At 50.4% G+C, this 22,179-nt stretch overlaps 2 protein-coding genes across 3 annotated transcripts in view; both read left to right on the forward strand.

Moving 5' to 3' along the window:
* Positions 1–946: 946 nt before the first annotated feature.
* pogzb (pogo transposable element derived with ZNF domain b) lies at positions 947–14,302 on the forward strand. 2 transcript variants are annotated; one of them, XM_087848613.1, is made up of 19 exons: positions 947–1,068; positions 2,113–2,231; positions 2,323–2,403; positions 2,826–3,043; positions 4,145–4,238; positions 4,314–4,460; positions 4,534–4,647; positions 4,728–4,917; positions 4,983–5,134; positions 5,213–5,313; positions 5,392–5,538; positions 5,927–6,061; positions 6,132–6,334; positions 6,427–6,573; positions 6,649–6,708; positions 6,800–6,912; positions 9,336–10,985; positions 11,065–11,101; positions 11,177–14,302. In XM_087848613.1, the coding sequence occupies exons 2-19, from the start codon at positions 2,117–2,119 to the stop codon at positions 13,311–13,313; spliced, it is 5,841 nt and encodes a 1,946-aa protein (XP_087704739.1). In that variant the 5' UTR covers positions 947–1,068; positions 2,113–2,116; the 3' UTR covers positions 13,314–14,302. The 2 variants fall into 2 exon arrangements, with proteins under 2 accessions (XP_087704739.1, XP_087704738.1); XM_087848612.1 differs by lacking the exon at positions 947–1,068 and having other exon boundaries at positions 2,033–2,231.
* Positions 14,303–18,987: 4,685 nt separating this feature from the next.
* The window catches only part of selenbp1 (selenium binding protein 1), a 9,245-nt gene continuing 6,053 nt past the window's right edge, over positions 18,988–22,179 (forward strand). Inside the window, exons 1-4 of the mRNA XM_087848615.1 lie at positions 18,988–19,067; positions 21,150–21,203; positions 21,705–21,817; positions 21,952–22,137. Coding sequence (XP_087704741.1) covers positions 19,064–19,067; positions 21,150–21,203; positions 21,705–21,817; positions 21,952–22,137 — 357 coding nt within the window. The 5' untranslated portion in view covers positions 18,988–19,063. The remainder of the gene's footprint in view (positions 19,068–21,149; positions 21,204–21,704; positions 21,818–21,951; positions 22,138–22,179) is intronic.

The following is a 22,179-nucleotide window of genomic DNA, read 5'->3' on the forward strand; positions in this document are numbered from 1 at the left end:
GTTGTGTGTATAAGACGTGTTGTTTAGTGTAACACTGAGGGCCACGGGAGCAGTTTCCTGTGTACATGTCGTTTTTCACAATAACGTTGACTTTGATGACGCTCTGCTCTTTGCTAAACAATAAAATCAGAATAAAATCGCTGCATAATAACAGTCCTGCTCTCAGCTCGAGTTTCATCTGTCAGTGAACTCTGCTGACCACAGTCTCATTTAAACGTCTCCACGCTCAGCCCTCTGTGGGTGTAGATCCACTCAGCTCTCTGTGGGTGTAGATCCACTCAGCTCTCTGTGGGTGTAGATCCACTCAGCTCTCTGTGGGTGTAGATCCACTCAGCTCTCTGTGGGTGTAGATCCACTCAGCCCTCTGTGGGTGTGTCCTTCATGTTGTACTGCCAGGGTCTAGTTATTTTCTGAAAGCTTCTCTTTGCTCTAAACTGAAAATGATTCAGAAACTTTACATTTTAGATTTACGTGATTTGTCCGGAGACTCTCTGGAAACTTCTGGTTCATTATGACATCACAGCGTGCCACAGGAAGTTCAGTGCGCGTGCCACTGTTGAGACCTGGCTGAAAGGTGAGCCTCACCTGCGTGAGTGACTTTTTTCTGAAGCACAAACACCAGAAAAAATAAAATCGTTTTTATTTTATTTTATTTTTTATGTACGTTACGACGCGCTTTGTCAGCTCGTGACGTCACGGACGTTGGGCACGCCCCATCAAAACAAAACAAAAAGAAGATGGCGCCCTGGCCCAAGCGTGGCGGCGGTCCTGGCGCCTGTCGGCCCCCCCCGCTGACCGGCCGCGGTGCCCGCTGTCCCCCGGCCCGGTAATCCGGTCTGCCCGCCTCTATCCTGACAGCCGCGGCTCGGTTCAGCTCCTCCACAAAGATTCCACTGACCAATGAGCTGCAGAGCCACCTGAACAGGAAGTGACGTGTCTGTGCGGACCAATCCGCAGTTGTAAAACGGCAGCGGTCGGAAGGCCCGCCCCCTGACTGTCGAACCGGAGCGCGCCTGGAGAAGAGCCGTGCGAACCCGTCCGAGCTCCGCGGTGCCGCTCCAGTTTCAGGTAAGCCCGGCCCGGCTCGGCCCGGCCCGGCTCGGCGTCACACGCAGGCCCCGCTGAAGCTTTCGGAAGGCGCTCGGCGTGCAGCGACGAGCTGCCCCCGGCGGGGCGGTGCAGACGCGCTGCGTGCTGAGCTCTGGTCCTGATCGAGAGCCCGGTGACCCGGCTCGGCTTGGCCCGCTCGGTCTGTAGGTTCGGGTCCCCGCCGACAGGCGCGTCTCAGCCGGGTTGAAAGGAACAAAAACCCGGAGAGCGGGCCGAGCGCCCCCTGTGGCGGCAGCTGCCATTACACCTGCAACTACAACTGATTGAACCCAACTTTATTTAAAAAGATTTCCCGACGTCAGAGTTTGTGCAGAGCTGCTGTTGTTTAACGTCACCGTCAGCTGAGCGAATGACGCCTTTATTAATCATACCACTACTTTATTTAAAATAAGGGCCGTGACAGAGAGACAGAGCGGCAGAAGGCATCGAAACGTCACAGTGACCGGAAGTCCGTCCACACTAACGCCACTACCGTGGTTGTGCGCGTGATCAGCGAGTTCAGGTCATCCTGATCAGTGGGTTCGGCAGGTGTTTGACTGCACAGGTGTCCTCATTTAAATCATCAATGTTGAAACCGGGACTGAACTGCGCAGCTGCGAGGTTCACTGACACAAACATCAGAGTGATGCTGATCACACCTGACCGTCCTCAGGCCGTGAACGCACCACAGAGTAGTTCAGCTGATTGGTCCCTTCAGTCCGTGAAGGACATGTCTGTTTGTAGTTTAATGTCACTGTGGTAACGCTGAGAGACGACTGCGCCTGTCTCTCATTGGTCTGTGGGCTCACAGGTGTTCTCTGAAACTAAACTCACTCGAATATTTACAGGTAAAGTCACCTGTGAAAAGATCACCTGCTCACCTGGCTCTCAGGTTAAATATAACTCTGAGCTGCAGGTGTGCAGTACCAGTGTACCGACGTCATGTGACGTAGCGGAAATGCTGCTGGTCAGATTTTTCTTTTATCGTGGTTACAATGATGGTTTCTCTGGTGGTTTCCATAGCAACATGGATACAGAGTTGTTTATGGAGTGTGACGAGGAGGAGCTGGAGCCATGGCAACAGGTGGATGACAGTGTGGAGGAAGATGACATGGACTTCATGGACAACTACGGAGAGCCAGGTGAGTCTCAGGACCAGGTCCAAACTCTGAAACCAGTTCTGGACCCGAGTCGAACCAGAACCAGACTCTCTCCCTCTCTCTCTCCATGCAGTGGAGGATTCTCCATCTCCACTCCCAGTCTCTGAGACTCCACCTCCAAGGACCCCCCCACCCATCACACCTGCTGCAACAGGTATGTGTTCGGTGTTTCTTTGAATAGCTGATGACACAACAGGACAGAGACGGCGTCTTCACTTGGATGCTCAGATCAGCTGTTTACTGTAGACTCTGTAACTTACAGCAGGTTGACTGTGTGATCTAACGAGATGAATAAAGCTGCGTTTACAGGTGTCGTCAGGTTCAGGTGTTGAGTGTGGCCGCTCTCTGTCTGATGTTCGTGTGTCAGAGCAGCAGAGCTAACACAGCAAAGGGTCAAAGGTCAAAGCAGCAGAGCTTCAGCAGCTTTGTTGGAGAACCAAACGTGACTGAAGCTCGTGTTAAAGCTGATCCTGGAGCAGCAGAGACGCTGTGAGCTGATCCTGGGATGTGGAGGAGCAGTCTGTGCTTCCGCGTCCCTCCGTAAAAGCTTCTGCTAACTCATTCTCTCCTCTTCAGCTTCATCACCTGCCCAGGTCGTCTGCTCTTCCTCTGTGATACCTCCTCCCTCTGTCGTTACCACCTCCTCCTCTGTCCCGCGCCTCCCTGTTGCCTCCACGGCCCCGCCCCTGATGGCTCAAGCTCCACCTCTCATCCTGACTCAGACAGCAGGTGGAACGTTCCTGCTTCCAGCGGCCGCCGGCAGCAGCCAGCCCATCCTGCTCACCACTACACAGGTATGGAAATCAAACTGTGCTTCAGCAGGTCCGCCAGGCCGAACGCTCCTCTGTGAAACGAGTGTAACGTGAGAATAACGAGTAACATGACAGGAAACATACATGTGCACTATAATCCAGAGTTTAGGCTCCACCCTTTAAACCGCTGCAGGCTGAACAGTGATTTAGTGTTTTGCTCACGATTATTTTAAATCATAATCTTATTTTGTTTTGGTCACTAAGCCCCTCCCTGCCGTTCGGTGTCCTGGTTGTGTCCTCGAGCCAACACAGCTGATTTAAATGGCTACATTACCTCCTCAACACACCTGAACTAATCATTTAGTTCAGGTGTGTTGGCCCAGGGTGAGAAAACCCACAGGACACCGGCCCTTGGAGATCCCCACCCCTGATGTAAAACGTGGGTGCAGCATTTTAAACCTGCATTCTTTCTCATGCCCAGCAGGGGGCGCTGTGAGAAGCGGTCTGTGAGGAAATCCTCTTGCTCAGCTGGTGTCAGTAAACTCTCTCCTGGTTCGGTGTGACTCTGATGGCATAAAACAGGAAGTTCACTTTAGGATTTTGGTTAGCGGTGGGTTCTGATAATCGATTTATTGATTAAAATAGATTCTGGCTTGGATAACGTGATATTGATTCATTAAAATCCTGAATAGAACGCCAGAATCTCAGGTTAAACCTCACAAAGTTTCAACAACCACCAAACAGTAAAACAGTAACTGAGAGCAGGAACACGATTCTGCACAGAGACGTAAACACAAAGCTCGACCCGCCGACGCATCAGGATCAGTGAGATGTGACTTTCTCACCGACGGCACGGACGCGGTCGGGGCTGAACGCCGACAGCTCGCTGATTCTGATGCTTCGGCGGGTCGAGCTTTGTGTTCACGCCCTTTATGATGGTGATAAAGTCTCGCGTGTGTCAGCTTCCTTTTTATAGGCAAAGTTTCCCAGATTCAGATCGAACACTGACGATAACAGCCCTGATCTTGGTCCGGTCTGAGAGGAGCAGGAAGCGGGCGCAGATCTGGGGGCGGGACTACATCTGATCGATAAGCTGTTGTGTCTCCACGTTGTCATGGTGATGTCGTGTGTTTGGATGTACAGGGTTTCCCGGTGCAGACGGTGGTGAACCCCGGCGCTCCTCTGGTCCTGAACCTGCAGCCGGGTCAGACGGTGCAGCCGCTCACGCTCATCCGGTGTAGGTCGACCTAATTGGTGACGAAATCCGTGATCGATGTCAGCCGATCGCTAATCAGCCGTTTCCTGTCCACAGCCCCGTCGCTGGGTCAGCTGGTTCGGCCCAGTGTGGGCGTGTCGCCTGTCAGGTCAGGCCCCGCCTCCTCAGGAGGTCCCGGCTCGACCTTCACTGCCATGCAGCTGCCCGCCACGCTGACGATTCGCACCAGCACGCCAGCACCCGGTGAGCGTGACACCTCGAGTGGGAGGAGCTTCTTTTAGGAACGACTCAAACTGACCACTTTCATGTTTTGCAGTTAACCTCCACGTGACCCAAGTGGGTGGAGCCAATACACTGAAGGTGGCTGGGTCCCCCGCCCTCCCCTTGGGTTCAGCCAATGGCGTCACCAGAGCCACTCACCTCAGCAGCGGTACACCAATAACCTGTCAGTGCTCGTGTGTGCTCAGATTTGTGGCGTCTTACCTGTGTGTGTGTCACCTGCTCCCACAGCCGCTCGCTCCGCCCCTTCGACCGTCGGCACAAACTCGGCTGACTCCACCCGTGTGGTGATGAGCGTGGAGGAGTTTTATTATGGCACCTTTGAAGGTGATCTGAGTCTGAGGAAGCCCCTCCCACTGGGAATCAAAACCTCCACCTTCACCTGCCAGATCTGCTCTCACCTGTCCGAGAACAACCTGAGGTGAGCACCTGAGCACGCAGGGATACAGGTGTGGTGCTCTGTATGTTTAATGTGTGTGTGTGCAGGTTGATGCAGCACATGCTCCAGCACTCAGAGCTGATTAATGGCGGCGGCGATGATGACAGGAAGTGCTGCAGGTTCTGTTACCGTCAGTTCTCGTCGGACGCTCAGCTGCAGAGCCACGAGGACCAGGTGCACGGCCCCACCCTCTCCTCCTGTAAGGCCCACTCACGAGTGCTTGCATGTGTGACGAGCTGCGTTGGCTCGGGGCTCACCTGTCACCTGTCTGTCTCAGGTATGTGTCGTATCTGTGAGTGGGCGTTTGAAAGCGAGCCGCTCTTCTTAAACCACATGAAGTCCAACCACAAGCCGGGTGAGATGCCTTACGTCTGCCAGGTGAGTGACCCGCCCTCCCCACCTACGGCCCGTCCTAGGTCAGGTCTGATTCTTACCTCAGGTGTTCCGACCTCGCAGGTGTGTTCGTATCGCTCGTCCTTCTACTCGGACGTCCTGCAGCACTTCGCCAGCTTCCACAGAGACTCGTGCTTCCTGCTCTGTATTTTCTGTCTGAAAGTGACCAGAAACCCCGTCAGCTACCGGCAGCACCTGCTCAAGCACCAGGTGAGCACACGCACCAGGTGAGCACACGCCCCAGGCGTAGACGAACAGACGCCAGGTGTAGACGAACAGGCGCCAGGTGTAGACGAACAGACGCCAGGCGTAGACGAACAAGCACCAGGTGTAGACGAACAAGCGCCAGGTGTAGACGAACAAAGGCCAGGCGTAGACGAACAGGCGCCAGGCGTAGACGAACAGGCGCCAGGCGTAGACGAACAGGCGCCAGGCGTAGACGAACAGGCGCCAGGCGTAGACGAACAGGCGCCAGGCGTAGACGAACAGGCGCCAGGCGTAGACGAACAAGCGCCAGGCGTAGACGAACAGGCGCCAGATGTAGACGTCCTGCAGTGGAAGTGGGCGGGTCTTTTAATTTGAAATTCTCTGTTGCCAGGTAAACCAGGCCTTCCACTGTAACAGGTGTCGTCTGCAGTTCGTCTTCCTCAAAGACAAGATGCAGCACAAACTGGAGAACCACCGCAGCTTCCGCCGCCCGCCTCAGCTGGAGGGCCTGCCGCCGGGGTCAAAGGTCAGCGCCTCCGTCTTGATTTAAATGTCTTACTCCAAACAGGTGGCATCACTGGTCCGTGTGTCTTCAGGTGACCATCAGGACCTATGGCAAGATGAGGCCCTTGGTGATATCAGGAGGAAGCCGCCTCCTCCAGAACCCCGCCTCCCTCATCCAGCCAATCAACATCAAGATGGAGCCACAGAGGTCTCTGATCCAGAAGAACCCCACGGCATCAAAATTACCGCGGTCCCCGACCAAGAAGCTGGGCGGCCGTCGAATCCATGGCAACAGGTGAGGCTGACGGTGACGGGTGACGTCGATGTTAGGCCCCTCCTCTTGTGTTGATGTCACATGATTCGGGTGTCTCTCCGCTCCTCCTGCAGGAGGTCAGGTGATGACGACAGGTTGGTGTGTTTGGAGTGCGGGACCGACGCCTCCGATTTCTCCGCCCACTACCCGACTCACGTGCACTGCCTGCTGTGCCCCTACAGCAGCTGCTGCTCCCGCGCCTACGCCGCTCACATGATCAAGTAAGTAATCCGAGTACTGCAGGAGTATTCTTCAGCAGTGATCTGGATTTATGGATGTTGATCGTTTATCCGCAGCCACCACGTCCCGCGCTCCAAAGACAAAGCCGTCCCCCTGCACCGGCTGCCTCCTCCATGGTGAGAACCTCATTGATCTGATCAGGTTGGTCCTCGCGCTGCCGATGAAGCTCCGCCTCCTCATTTTCTTCTTCTCTTCCTCACCGCTCAGCCCGTTCCACCTGCAGTGCCTCAGGTGTGAGTTCAGATCCCAGACAGCTGACCTGATGGCCAATCACCTGCTGATGAACTCGGAGCATCACAGCGCCACCTGCAGGATCAGGAGTAAGACCGCACCACCACAACTACGCCCATAACAACACAAACTACGCCCATAACAACACAAACTACGCCCATAACAACACAAACTACGCCCATAACAACACAAACTACAGCAACGATCGCTGCTACACCCAAACAGGCTGCTTTCAGCTGCTCGTTTAAAACAAAGGGCAGCTCAACACGCACACAATGTGCACACATCCACACAACAGCCACACAACAGCCACACAACAGCCACACAACAGCCACACAACAGCCACACACCACATGTGTGTGCATGTACACTTCTTCATGGTGTAACGTTGGCGTCTCCACAGCTGCAGAGTAGCACAAACACCCTGGTGAGGATAAAGTGCAGCTGATGTTCGGGGGGAAATCAGCTGACGTCCCTGAAGCTGAAAGGTCGACGCGTTCTTGGCGTTCACAGAGGTCTCTCTGTTTTCCTCTTAAATCACACTTTTGCAACCGGGGGAACAGCGGGGGAGGGGTCGAGGTTTACTCAGCCTAACAATCGCTGTTTAAAGTTTGTGCAACATGGAAAATTCCAGGCTTATCCACTCATCCAGCCGTGAAGCAGTGTGAGTTAAAGATCTGTCCTCTCGGGCTGCCTGAGCTGCAGATGTTTACTTCCTGGAGCCTCAGCTGTGTCGCTCGGTCCCGTTCTTTGCATTCTGCTCGTCAGTCACATCAGGGTGAACGTTTTGCAGTGAACAAACTAACCTCGGCCTCGCAGCTGCTCCTGTATGAAAAATAGTGAGCAGGCTTTTGTCTGCACAGCGCAGCCAGAACATCTGGAATTTTCTCCGTTTCAGGAAGTTATGAGAAGTGATTCAGCTGGAAATACAAAGCCTGGATTTTTGATTCCTTGGTTGGTAGATGGTTCAGTTTCTGCTCCTCCGGTTGACTAAACGTCCCCACTCTCCCCACTCTGCCTCTGACTCCCTGAACAACACGGAGCTGCTGCTCCCAGTCATGCATGTTTTCTTGATGCACGTGTATCGTTTAACCTTTTAAATGTTTTTTAATTAGAAAAAGATTTAATTTACTCCAAAGCGTTTAACTGATCCAGGCTCTACTCTGCAGCTGTGGAGACTCTAACGTTGAACTGTTCACAGATGACGTGTGCAGTTGCAGCCATCAGGGAATAATCGTGCTGTGATTCAGTGTTTTCAGCAGTGAGCAGCAGAACGGGCAGAGTGCTGTTTCTCAACACTCAAGTACACAAGTCTGCACTCGCGTTCGTGCTCGTCCATATTTCGTACGTTCACACGGGAATCTGGCGGTCTTCCCGATAATGCGGCGCGATCGTTCTACCATTGGAACAACAGTGTGGGTGCTGACATCACAGCTCCAGATAAGCAATTTGGCAAAATTCGCTTTTAGACATGATCGGTTTCATAATGTCTCATAACCTTCATACAGTTAAACACAATCACTACATGACAGAAACACGCTTCATCTAATAGAAACAGGAGAGATGTTGGAACGCTTTTATTTTAGTAATCACTCGAAGCTTACAGCCCACAGCTGCAGTAATGTCGGATCCTTCAGGATCTCCACGTATTAACACACTGCGTTTGTTCCCGGTGAAAATGTTAAAATATTTTTAATATTAGATTTGATTCAGAGTCAGCTGTTTAAATAAGAACAGCACGTTTTACATCAGGGGATATGACGGGTGAGATTCATACCGACAGCTCTCAGAGTAAGGCTTTACAGTAAAACGGTGCAGTTATGAAGCTGAACTTTAATCTCAGCCAAACCGATTTACTCAGGAACAAATACAAACATTAACATTTATCTAAGTGACTTATATATCATTTGGGGAAATGGCCTGTATTCGTAAAGCGCTTTACACACCCATCCACACACACATCCACACACTGGTGATGGCAGCTACATTGTAGCCACAGCCACCCTGGGGCGCACTGACAGAGGCGAGGCTGCCGGACACTGGCGCCACCGGGCCCTCTGACCACCACCAGTAGGCAACGGGTGAAGTGTTTTGCCGAAGGACACAACGACAGAGACTGTCAGAGCCGGGGCTCGAACCGACAACCTTCCGATTACAAGACGAACTCCCAACTCTTGAGCCACGATCGCCCCGGCATCATGTTTAACCTGAGCAGCAAAAGTCAGCGGGGGGGCTTTGAAAACAATGTGCGAGGAGTTCTCGCCGACTCATAGATGGACGCTGAATTATTTTTTTTTTAGTGATGGCGGCGTCTCGGCCAACCTGCTGACGCACGTACGATGGTATAAAGATGTCACTTAAATGTGATGTTTTATTAGCTCTAGATTTCAGACTCTAAAGACAGGACGTCTCCGAACCTGTCAGGTCGCTGTGGCTAGGTTAATCCCAAAGAATCAGATTGTTAAGTTGCTGAAATGTAGTTGATCCAGCCTCATTTTGTGTTTTGTTCCAGCCTATGTTGAACCGGACATCCAGTTCTGCCACAGTGAGGAGCCACAGTCTTCAAAAGGAAGGGATCTAGACCAGAACAAGGACTTTCCTGACCCCTCCTGGAAGTCAGCAGATGGTTGGAAACAGCCAGCAGGGGTTAATGATGCCTACTCTTCCATCCGCCCCTTCACGCAGAACAGCGGCCCTCACCACTTCCTGTCCAAGAGCAGCGACGCCATCGACTACTTCAGCCTGGTCTTCCCGGCAGCACTCATCGAGCTGATCACCAATGAGACCAACGCCCACGCCAAAACTTGCCGTTTCCTCAGCAACACCTGCCTTGACTGGATTCCTGTCACCACCCACGAGATCAAAGGTTTCATCGGCCTGGTTATTCTGATGGGCATCCAAAACCTTCCCGACCCGTCGCACTACTGGTCCTGGAGTCACTATGACAACAGCTACACTTTCTATCGAGCAATGAGCTTTAAACGCTTCAAGCAGATCGCCACTAACATCCGCATGGGCAGCTTCACCACAGACGGGTACCGTGGCACCAGCAATCCCAGCGATTCGATACACATCTTCAGGCCGATGCTGGAAATCCTGAGCAAAGCCATGTGGAACGCCTACCGGCCGAACTGCTGCCTGACCATCGACAGGGCGCTGCTGCCCAGCCTGGAAGAGGGCAGCAGCCAAACCAAAGGCAACCCGAAGACTCAACCTCAGGTCTGGCTGCTCTGTGACTCCAAGTCTGGTTACTGCCACCGTCTCTTCATACAGATGGGGGTTAAGTCGGGTCAGGATCCAGGCTTCACCGTAGTGCCGGAACTGGTGAACGGTCTGGAGGGAAAACACCACCAGCTCTACCTTGCTAACTCGCTCACGTCTGTTCCACTTATGCAGAAGCTTCTGGATCAGGGCATTTATGCCTCCAGCTCCTTCCCTCCTCCCAGCTCCATCCTACCCAGGGAGCTGTGGGAGGAGGGCAAGCTAGAGAAACCAGGGGACTTCCTACAAAGACAGTTTGGCCCCCTGCTAGCCACTCGCTGGAGGGATACCAAGGAAATGGGGTGTCTATCAACAAATGCAACTCCAAATGAGCCAGATACTGTTTGGAGAAGGTCTCAAACCAAGGTAGGTGGACTGGACCCCATCGACCGCCCCATGGCCTTCCGCTTGTTGCAGGAGAACATGCGGGGTGTCGACATATGCAAGCAGTTGCTGGCGTGCAACCCGCTGGGAGGGGTTCCTCAGGACCGTCATTGGCGCAGCCTTTTCTGGTTCCTGATCAACCTGAGCATCGTCAACGCCTTCATTGTGCTGCGTGAGAGCCGCAAAGAGAACCCTCCCGCCTGGGTACAGGATGGTCTTTTTACTCAGGTAAATTTCCGCAAGCGTTTGGGCAATCAGCTCGCCAAGTGTGCCCAGAAATACTTCGAGACAATGGAGATTGCAACGTCGCGCGTGACAAGGAACGAGGTTGCAGAGGAGCCAGTCAAACAAAGGCACAGGATGACGAAGATCAGTAACGTGTCCAAGAGGTGCAAGAACTGCAACTTGAAGAACATACGCCACGAGAGCGTGTATGGCTGCATCGTCTGCAAAGCCAACCTGTGCAAACAGCCAAGCTGCTTCTGGGAATATCACGGCTTGTCGTCTCTAAACAAAGGTCAGTATTTCACTCGGTAACTCTGAAAGGAGCTGTTTTATTGCTGTGAATTTCAAAGAGCTGTTTTTGTTTTCTACAGGATCAATCAAAGTTGGGTTTCTCAAAGACAGAATAAGGTATGTGTTGATCCACACAGTTAAATCTTTGATTATTTGATGTGAACTACTAATAAAAGTTTGTCTTTGCTGCAGTGGAGCGATTGAGGTGGACGAGGTTTTGGACAGCGTGGACGAGACGATGGGCCCTGTGGAGGACCTGGACTTTTCTGATGATGAGAGACTGGACGACCTGGATGACGCTGAAGAAACTGAAGAGGTTAAGGAAGACTTTATCAAAGATGTGAAACATCCAGAGTTTCATATGCCATCAACAGCAAACGGCCATGCCCAACCACCGGCCATTGCACCTGCCTCTAAAGAGGATTTCCTGACCGCCCGTCAGCTGAGGATTGCCCTGTCCGCTCTCTGTGATGGACTCCGCCAGGCCGCTCGCGTCTTTGCAACCGAGGCTCCGCTTATCCGATCCTGGCTGAAAGACGCCCGGAAGCGTCTAAAGGAAACTGAGCAGAAGGTCCAAACCAATGGTGCGGATCGTATGGTGGCCTGGGTGCTATCCATGCGTGAACAGCAGCTTCCTATCACAGAGAACAACCTCTTCCAGAAAGCTTCCACCCTCAAGAAGAAAGGAGGCTTTAGTGACTCCTTCCGCATCTCTTACGACTGGGCGGTGAACTTCATGCTGAAGCACCGACTTGGTGTGCGGAGTTCTGGCAGGGCTGCGACACTGGATCGCATCCTGCCGTGTTTTCTGGAAGCCAAAGTAAAGACCTTCAGGGAGTTTACCCAGAAGATCATCCAGGCCCACAAGCTGACAAAGAGCACCGTTGCCGCGATGGATGAGCTTTGCATCTTTGTGGACTTGAGATTGGTTCAGGAGAAGTCTCGCCGCTCAGAGGCCTTGGAATTCACAGGGTCTTTGCCTCTGCTCACCGTGTACCTGACGGTGCTGGCTGACGGCACCATGCTACCTGCTCTGGTGCTGGGAAACAGGAAGCTCAATGAAAGAGACCTGCCAGAGTTCATTTTGCTGGAGGCCAGTTCAGAAGGGCTGTCGGTCGAGGAAGCGTTGGACCTCTGGATTAATAAGGTGTGGCTGCGCACCGGCCCGGCTCAGCATAGTAAGTCAATGCTGGTCCTGGACCGGCATCGGGAGCACCTGGGAGATCATTTCCTCACCTCCATCAGCAGCTCAGGGACTCTGCCAGCGGTCATCCCTGGTGGGTGCTCCTTCTGTCTGCAGCCGCTGGAGATCTGCATGAAGCCGGTGCTGCAGCGCTTCCTGCTGTCACGCTGGTCAGAGTTCACTGCCAGGAATCCAGTGGAGATCAAGGAGACATCACCCCAGTCCCTCCAAGCAAATGTGGGTCAGGTGTTATTTGACTGGTTGGTCGAGGCTCTGACACACCTGAATAAAGTCCCACAGCTTTGGAAGAAGTCGTTTGACCTGACGGGTCTCCTGGTGGGGCCCAAAGAGGACAACGTGGAATTGGACAACAGAACAACAGCTGATAAAAGAGGCGAGATTCAGTCCGAGCTACTGACGATGCTGACTGACATCCTGCTTGGTGCTGAAGCTTCAGAGACAGAGTCTCCAGATCTGCTGGAACTGGAGGATGAAGAGGATTCGGAGGAGGAGGAACAAGCTGTGAAAGAAGAGACATCAGAAGAGAATCAGGAGGACAAAAAAGATGAAGAGAAGAAAGAGAAAGAGGACAGGGAAGAGACGGGGAAAGAGTCAGAACAAAGTGAGCAGATGGAGGAGGAAGGGAAGGAAGCTAAGGAGGAAGGGAAGGAAGCTAAGGAGAAAGGTAGGACAGAGGAGGAGATGGAGGAGGAAGGGAAGGAAGCTAAGGAGAAAGGTAGGACAGAGGAGGAGATGGAGGAGGAAGGGAAGGAAGCTAAGGAGAAAGGTAGGACAGAGGAGGAGATGGAGGAGGAAGGGAAGGAAGCTAAGGAGAAAGGTAGGACAGAGGAGGAGATGGAGGAGGAAGGGAAGGAAGCTAAGGAGAAAGGTAGGACAGGGGAGGAGATGGTGGGAGATGAGGAGGAAGACGGGAAGAACAGTGAGGAGAAACAGGAGGTTAAAACAATAGAGGAGGACAGTGAAGAAGAGGGCAAGGAGACAGAAGAGGATAGGAAGGAGGTGAGCAAGGAGAGAAGGGAGACCAGGATAGTGATTGGCGAGGAGGTTGGGGACGAGTGGAAGATAACAGTGAAGAGCCGGGCCGAGGCCAACGGCGAAGAGGGCAGCAGGAAGGAGGAAAGCTGAACTAGGTGGAGGTCCACAAGCTTGACTTTGCACCATCTCTTAACACTACAGGGGGACGGTCTGGGGGCGGCGCCTTCTGTTGGTGAGGGCACACCTGTCAAGGTACGACTGTAAGCAACTGCAGCTGTGTGCTAACATTACAGGCACTGGGGGGTTGGGGGGCGAACTGGGGAACAACGGTGGAAACGGCTCCTTGATCGTTGCGTTCTCAGTTTCTTTTGAGCACCGTCTAGTGGACGACGGGGGAACTGCACCCCGCTCGTGTGAACCATGCGGACAGATGGGAACATTTTTGCTTCGTTTGTTATTTTTGGTAATGAATGAACCTTGAAGGTGCTTTTCTGGCAGACATGTTGGAGTTTTACACAGAAAGGGATCGTGGAGCGGCCGAGTCACCGCTCATATCATGTTTTTGTATTTACGGTCAGATTTGTTTCCAGACCAGCCAATCAGGATCCATCTCAATCTGCTCTCATAGTAAGGTCTGTCTCATAGTTAAAACCTCTCCAGAAGTTCGTCCAGGTCGACTCGGGTCAATGTGATCCTCCAGGAAAACTGACACTGTGCTAACAAACCGAAACGGTCACAAAAAGCGACCGCAGGTGAAAACATCGTGTGCAGATTCATCACCGCGTGCAGAAAGTGGGCGTGTTTTCTAATGTGATCAAACGGTTCAGTCATTAAGTGAGCAGAAGTGGAGCTCCGCCTCGATCATACCAAAAACTCCACCCGTGTTCAGAGCATGAGTGGAGCTTGGGTATGATCGTGGGTGGTCGCAGTAATCCCACTCGATCACGTCAACCCTAAAGCGAGAAACGCAAGGTGAATGCTGGTTCTCTTCTGATGAACAATGGAGTCCTGGGAGCCGATTGGCTGGTCTGGATCTTGTGGCCAGGAAGTGTCCGTCTGATTATGACTCCTCGTGAAGCTGATGATGTTTTGGTGCTGCTGTACAGACTTTAGATAATGTAATAAAACTAGAATCTCTACCTCTGAGTCTGTCTCTATAACTCTCGGAAAACAACTTTGTTGTGCCTGACGGGGACTCTGCACAAATCAGCAGAGCGCCGTGTGACTCTTATCTTATCAGGTTTACCTGCTGTTGGCTCGACGGGCGGCTGAAACCGACCAGGCTGCAGCCGGTTCAGAGTCCAGTGACAATGACAGTGCAGGAGGACGCTTTCATAACAAGTTACTCAGAGACACTTTCCCTCAAAGCTCTGAATGAATTGATCAATAATCAAACTTTATTGTTATTCAAACACCTTTAGTGCAAGTTATTGCAGAGCTACACAAGTAAAGGAAAAAATGGCCTTTAAGGACAAAGTTCAGAAAATGTTCAGCAGCAATATTCAGCTAAAATAAATGATTAAATAAATGCTTGCAGATGAAATGAAAAGTCAAATGCATCATGAGTGAGTTCAGTCTGTAAAGGTGATGTTTGTGGTGCAGAGGGCAGGAGGGTGGCAGGTAACGTCAGCATAAGGGACAAACACATTGGGCTCATTATACAGGATGTCAACTAAAATGTTGGCGACCCTACCTGCCCGCCGCCTTAGACGGGAGAGTTCTTTGAAACAGGTGACATTAAACCTGCTGGATAATCCGAGGATGGGAAGGACACACTGGATCCTCTGACCGACATAAACCCGATAAAGACCCCCATGGTAACACGCCAAACATGACATCACTGTTCAGGACTGGCGAATCAGTGCTGGTACAGGAGCAAGAAAACAGGAAATAAAGTTTTCTTCAAAAACTCTTCCAGCTGTTTCAGTCTTGGCCTCCGTGTAATCTGAGTAAACCGTCACCAGTAACTGGACAGTTAGACGGTCACTTCAGGGGCGCTAACCGTGATGATGTGCCAGGTGAGCGGCATCTAATTGCTTCACGCCGTCTGTACTGCTGCCGTTTCTGTCAGATCCTGCTGTCAGGCAGGTGTCGCTCCTGTCCGCACGCCAAACCTGTAGCACGCCAAACCTGTAGCACCATGTGACCCTGGCAGAGCTGTCACTCTCAGGTATCTCGCTCGTCTTCACGGCGCTCTGCGTGCTGGAATAAACCTGCAGGTTAAGCAGGTGTGAGTTAGTCACGCCTCTTAGTGAATGTCAATGATACGACTCCGGCCGAGCAGGTCTCTCCATCAGTCTCAGGTAAGAAGAAGGATCAATTTCAAGATCCTGCTTCTTCCTGTCAAAGCATAACCGCACTCCTCCATATTTATGTGATCTTCTCGTACGTACTCGGCTCTGCTTCAGCTTCCTTTCTGCCTGCTCACCTGACTTCCACGGGACACTTTGGATGCACTTCCACCAGATCTACAAACTCACCACTTTTATAAACAATGTCTTTTTATTAAGAGTTTTTAATACATATAAACAAAAAGAAGAAAAGGATGACAGACGTTCTGTACATTCGGGTAATTAGCCCGTACACTTAAGGCTGAGAAATATAGAAGAAAGAAATATAAACATTTATATAAACATAAGCATAATATTTCCCCAGATAAAAATACTCCCACCCAGGTCACTGCCCTAGACCTGCACACTGTGTTTCCACACCTGACATGAGGCATCCTGCACAGACAAAGGTGCATTCACAAAAGTGATTTTAGGGTATAGTTGGCTCAGAGTGTCCAGGTCGTGACCCCGGGTTAGTCTGACCTCACTGAGCTTTGATTGCACTGCGTTGAGGAGCGTCCATGTTTAAACGGGTCAGGAAGGGCGCAGTAGCAGATTTGACCCTGCTGCCGCCACCTGGGAGCTTCGGGTTCCTGAGCAGAACCTCAGCCATGAGATCAGGTCAGCTTCACCCCAGTTTCAGATGTTGTGCAGCTCTTTAGCTGCCCTTCCTGAGTGTACCCAGAGGTTTGCACCTTGCTGTAAACTCCGTATCTCCATCTATGATGCCGTCTCTCAGCCGTAGAGCTGCGATCGTCCTCCACGCCGTTTCTGACTTTTATTTTTAGAACATTTTATTAGTAATTTTTGTGGTGATAAACAACCAAACAAACAGGCAACATATTAGCATTCTCTGACATAAGACCATTTAAGAAAAAGAAAAACAGACTAAGATAAATACAATAACATGTCATAGAGGAGATTTACAGAGATTTACCATGTTCCACAGTTCTTCTTCACCCAAGTATCTGGCCACACAGTCCCATCTCTGGTAGAAGATCCTCATCTCCAGTTTCAAGCTTGCTGTCATTCGTTCCACTGTGGGAACTCTTTTCAGTTTCCATTGTGCTGTGGATGGTTTGTTTCCATTTCACAGTCATCATTGTCTTAGCTATAAGTAAGAGTATCCGCAGAATATATTTTTCATCTAAGGTGTACCTCTCCCTGGGTTTATGGAGGGGTTTAGTGGAGTATTTACTTCTTTGATTTCTTCTTTGATTCTTATCCAGAAACCTTGGATTATTGGACAGTCCCAAACGATATTTGAATGGTCTCCATTCCCACATTTTCTCCAACATAGATCTGCATTGGGTTCCTTACAATATGAGGAGATAACAAGAGGTGTATTAAAACATCTCATTTTAAACTTCCAGTCAAACTCTCCATAATTGATTACTTATTCCCTTGTGACAGGTTTACACAGCTCTTCCCATACATGATCAGTAATAATAATCTTTAGTTCCCATTTCTCTTTAATATGGCCTGTGTTTTGGCATCACTCATTTATCAGCCTTTTGTGAATATGAGAGACATGTTTCTTAGTTGGGAGATGTTTTTCTATAATGTTAATAAAGTTCTTCTATGCTGTTGGGAAATTTATTGATCAGGCCTCTTTCTTCATGGTTTAGGATATAATGTCTTATCTGAAGGTATAAATCTTTAGGAGGAAGTGGGAATTGTTCTTGGAGCTGGCAAAATGATTTGAGCTCTGTTCCATTAAATAACTGATTTGTTGTGTAAAGGCTGCATTGGTCCGTCTACTAAAGCCACTGTCCCACTCTATATTGCCCCTCACTGCCCCCCCCCCCCCAATGTTTTCCTTATCGTTGGCCACACCTTGTTTTATCCAATCATTCTCTATTTTTAGGTTTTTGAAGGGTAATGTCAATAAGGGTACATTCTTAGCTGTGCCTTGTTCTATCTGAACCCAGTGTCCTGGTCATTTCTTATCCACGCCACCTCTGCGTTTAGCTGTGCAGCCCAGGAATAGTATTTAAAATTTGGCAGTCCCAGTCCCCCCTTTTCTTTTGAGGTCAGCAAAGTTTTAAGTCGTATTCTGGGTCTTTTTTTGCCAAATGAATGTGGAAATTTGTTTATTTAACATACTGAAGGTAGACGCCAGAACTCTTACCGGCAATGATTGAAATAAAAACAAAAGTCAGAGTAAGAGATTCATCCTCACCACTTCCACCCTTCCAAATAAGGAGAGGGGTAGAATATCGTGATATATCTTTCTTTATTTGTCCAAGGAGTTTGTTATAATTAGTTTCATATAGTTGCTTAGGTTTTGCTGTAAGTGTAATTCCCAGGTATCTGAATCCCTGTGTAGGCCAGTGAAAGGAAACCCTTTCATTTAATTGCACAGGCCATTCTCCAGATATCATCATTGCCTCGGATTTATTTTCATTAATCTTATATCCTGAGATTAACCCATGCCTGTGTAGGCACTCCATGAGTGCTGGGATGGAAAGAAGTGGGTTTTTAATAAAAAGTAAAATATCATCAGCAAAAAGAGCTATCCTAATCGCAGAGAGGATGGGTGACAGTGAGTCTGTCTCACACCCCTTTCTATCTTGAATAGATCAGAATAGCATCCGTTAACCCTGACCTTTGACCTAGGCTCTTTATATAGCGTGTTGATCCATGTAACAAAGGTTTCTCCAAATCCCATCGTCATCAATGTTTGTTAATATCCAGTCCACTCGATCGAACGCCTTTCCTGCATCCAGACTGAGGAACATTGATTTCATCTCGTTCTGCTGTTGACGGTAGATTTCGGGCTTCCTCTGATGAATCCCGTCTGTTCACGTTTCACTAATTTCTTCATATAGTTTTGGATTCTAGTGGCTGGTATGGATGTTAAACTTTTGTAGTCCACACACAGGAGACTTATTGGTCGACAACTTGTACAATTTATGGGGTCTTTTCCCTCTTTATGTAGAACTGACCATGACTTTGAATATCTCCTGAATTTAGAGCATAATTATATACTTTGCAGAGTATGGCGGTCAGTTCGTTCTCGAATATGTTATAATACTCTCCAGCATATCCATCTGCTCCTGGTGATTTGTTGTTTCTTGATTTGGCTACAGCTTCGTTTCTGTTTTAGAGGCTGTGAAGATGTTTTTCCCACAGTAGGTCTCAGACCTGCTTCAATGCTTTGAATCAGCTCCAGGTCTGTTACCTGCTTCCTCTGTGATGAAGAGCAGACCTCACCTGTTCTTCAGTCAGCTGTGCGACTGTTTATAAAAATCTGTCTCAAGCGTCTCATAGAAAACTTTAGAGCCTTGAATTGAAGCTGAAAGTCTATAATTCTAATAATAAGAATGATGGCTTTTTGCACAGAGCTGCATCCTGCACGCAGCTCGGACAGCGCTGTGGTTGCCTGGGAAACAGCTGGAAGCTCAGTGTTTCTGGGCTGTTCAGGGTTAATGTGTGGCCCCCACTGCTGCACTCTGACTGGCTCTTTTGTGACATTCAAGCAGGGAGACTCCGCCTCCTGTGTTTTTACAGCGGGTCTGGTCTGAGGGAGTCCAGACCTGCTGGATCACATCAAACTGGAGCTCAGACATGGGTGAGTCCACTTTTCTCCTTCTCCTAGGCTACGTTCACTCTGCAGGTCTTGATGCTCAAATCCGATTTTTTGTCTGCTCGTTCACACTACAAATAAAATGTGACAGCAAACGCGCTCTAGTGTGAACGCTCAAAGCGGCCGCGTGCGCAAAAGAAGACGTCACACACAACGCGCTCTGTTTAGACCCAGACCAACAGTATGTTTGACTGATGACCTTAATATAAAGACTTCAGACTTCACGTTTCCCAACTTTGCTTTAAGTTATAAAGTTATTGTGTTATCTACATTTGGCCTAATAATGATGCTTATTGCTGTTTTAGAGGAGCGGTGCTTCAAAGGATAGTTGCAGATTTGCAGATTAATCTGCAGATTATACAGAACAAATCAAATGTTCACGTTGTCTTCTCAACAGTTTCACGGGATGGACAGAAAGCGTTCGCGATGTCTTCTCGTTGCTGATAATTGGCGTCTGTCTTGTGTCAGTGACGTAAAAGACGGATTTAATGCGACGTGACCATCAAACAGCAGCTTTCTGAAACATCGGATTCAGCACCACATACGAAAGTGACCCAGATCGGATTTGAAAATATCGGATTTGTGCCGTTCACACTGTCACACCATGATGGATATGGGTCGCAGAGGGTCGAAAAAATCGGATTTGATGCGCTTTCGCGTGCAGTGTGAACTAGTCTCCCCCCAGGAGGAGCAGGTGTAACCGGTTTCTGCTTCGCCCCGCTGCAACAGTTCGGCCCAAACAGACTCCTCGACTCTGTGTTGTGTTTTTAAGAAGACAAGGAGTCTCTGATCGATCGTTGCCACTTTATTTCCTGAGTGGAAACAGCGGTGTTGTATCAGTGCACAGCCACGCACCACTCTGCACAGCACTACGGCAAACATCCATCAGCATTCCGCTTTAGCAGTTTTACACAATAACAACCAAAGTAAAAGGACATAAACTGGTGTTGGACATGTGTCCACTGAGCACTTGTTACACTCGGTGCCCATCAGCTGATCAAACATGTTTTATGTGTCTGTAACTCTATCGCGTGCGGAACAATACAGCTCACCTGTCGTATGGCTAGACTGGCAGCAATTACTGCAGCCAGCCACACCGAGAGGGGGGCGCTGTTTCCCCATTACACTGACATTTGTGGAATAAGACCACGTAAACACTGTTACGCAGGTTAGGGTTAGGTGTGTTTCACGGCTCAGCTCGGCTGCACCTGCTGATGCAAACAGCTGATAAATGAGCAGCCAGACTGGATGCAGAGGAGGGACACGCACACGAGGGACACGAGGTCGCCTAAACGCTGCAGACTCGTTTTCACTGCAGCTCACAGAAAGTCCACAGGAAGTGTGTTTCCTCAGCTGTGTCCGACACACACTCATTATCCAGCAGCACTTCTTCAGAGTCTCCTGATTATCGATCATTGATTACCAGCAAGAAAACAGCAGCCGCTCCTTTAAACTGCAGGCAGGTGTGTCTGTGTGTGTCTGTGCGTCTGTGTGTGTCTGTGTGCACGTGTCTGCATGTGTGCGTCTGTGTGTGTCTGTGCGTGTGTGTCTGTGTGCACGTGTCTGCATGTGTGCGTCTGTGTGTGTCTGTGCGTGTGTGTCTGTGTGCACGTGTCTGCATGTGTGCGTCTGTGTGTAGGTGATAATGCTGCTTTGTCTTTTGTGTGTCCTCCTCGCTGGTTTCCAGTTAAAGTCACACCTGGGCCTCTGTTGTCAGGACAACACAATGCAAAATATCCAACTTTATAGAGACGACACTTTCATACGAACGAGCCGAACTTTATTTACGCAACACGTAACGCGCGCTAAGATGAGGGTCAAACATTAACAGCAGGAACGCAGAGCGTCGCCCGCGGTAACCGTCGCAGATAAAACGTCATAAACAGACGAGCAGTGAGTGAAATAAAGTGATCCACACAACCTTTGACCCCAGACAGGTCAGAGGTGTCTGCTCATGGGACAGACTGAAGTCTCGATGTTGTGTCGCAGTGAGATCTTCTTCATGTGCAGCTGCCTGGAAACGCACATGACGGCATTTAACGACCTTTGACCTTTGGTACTTTTCAGCAAGCTGCTCAGGATGTGGACCGGGATACCGCAGCCCGCTGGACGCCATGAAGGGTGAGCCCATCAGCTGCGCGTGACTTTAAGCCAGCAGGTAACACAAAGGGGGGGCCTGCTGCTTGTGTCACATGACCTGTGCTGAGGTCACAGGCTTCTTCTTTCTGTTTCTGTTTTGAAGCGAGACCTAGTCGCTGCATTGTGGGCGGGCCTAAAGGGCCAACCATGACACGCCCACCCTGACGCTCGGTGTTGAGCTTTCTGAAAAAGTAACAGGTAGCATCACAGCAGCCTGATTCACTCTGACCTGTTAAACCTAAGCAGGATATCAGGGGTCAGAGGTCGCTCAGCAGATAGCCCTGGCGCCTGGTTGGGTGGAGGTCTGTTTGGCCCAGCTGTGGACCTTTCCTGCAGGCTGGAGATCCAGATGTTTGGCTGAGATCCGGGTCTGGGTTAGACGCCGCATCGTGGCGTGGTCGCGGTCCCCGCATGTTTAGGAGACGTTGGGGTTTGGGTCCTCAGCAGGTCCTCTTCACAGCTCACACCTGTTTCTGCTTCAAGGTCCTCGGGAGGAGATCATCTACCTGCCCTGCGTGTACCGCAACACCGGCATCCTGAAGCCTGACTACCTGGCCACTGTGGACGTGAACCCCGAATCCCCCGCCTACTGCCAGGTAGAGCCGATCCTCCTCCTCCTTTACTTTCATATCTAACATCAGAGTCCTCTTCCTCAGTCACAGAGGAACGTTAAGAACAGGCTAACCAATGTGCTGTAGTGCATTGTGACCTTTGACCCCTGCCCTCACAGGTGATCCACCGGCTGCCGATGCCGAACCTTCGTGACGAGCTGCATCACTCCGGCTGGAACGCCTGCAGCAGCTGCTTCGACGACGCCTCCAAGAAGAGAAACTTCCTGATCCTGCCGTCACTCATCTCGTCCCGAATTTACGTGGTTGACGTGGGGACGAATCCCAGAGCGCCCAAAATCCACAAGGTACGCACGCCATGGCACCGGGGGGCGCTGCCTTCACACAGA

Source organism: Neolamprologus brichardi, chromosome 11 (genome assembly GCF_056152115.1).
Source record: "Neolamprologus brichardi isolate AB-2024 chromosome 11, ASM5615211v1, whole genome shotgun sequence".
Classification (NCBI taxonomy): domain Eukaryota; kingdom Metazoa; phylum Chordata; class Actinopteri; order Cichliformes; family Cichlidae; genus Neolamprologus; species Neolamprologus brichardi.

What these genes read in the sequence shown, in the direction of transcription:
- pogzb (XM_087848612.1), top strand. Translation starts at nt 2,048, where the DNA reads ATGCTGCTGGTCAGATTTTTCTTTTATCGTGGTTACAATGATGGTTTC. An exon ending in CACCAGCACGCCAGCACCCG is followed by an intron (nt 4,461 to 4,533) that starts GTGAGCGTGACA and finishes CATGTTTTGCAG; the next exon opens with TTAACCTCCACGTGACCCAA. An exon ending in AGCACCTGCTCAAGCACCAG is followed by an intron (nt 5,539 to 5,926) that starts GTGAGCACACGC and finishes CTCTGTTGCCAG; the next exon opens with GTAAACCAGGCCTTCCACTG.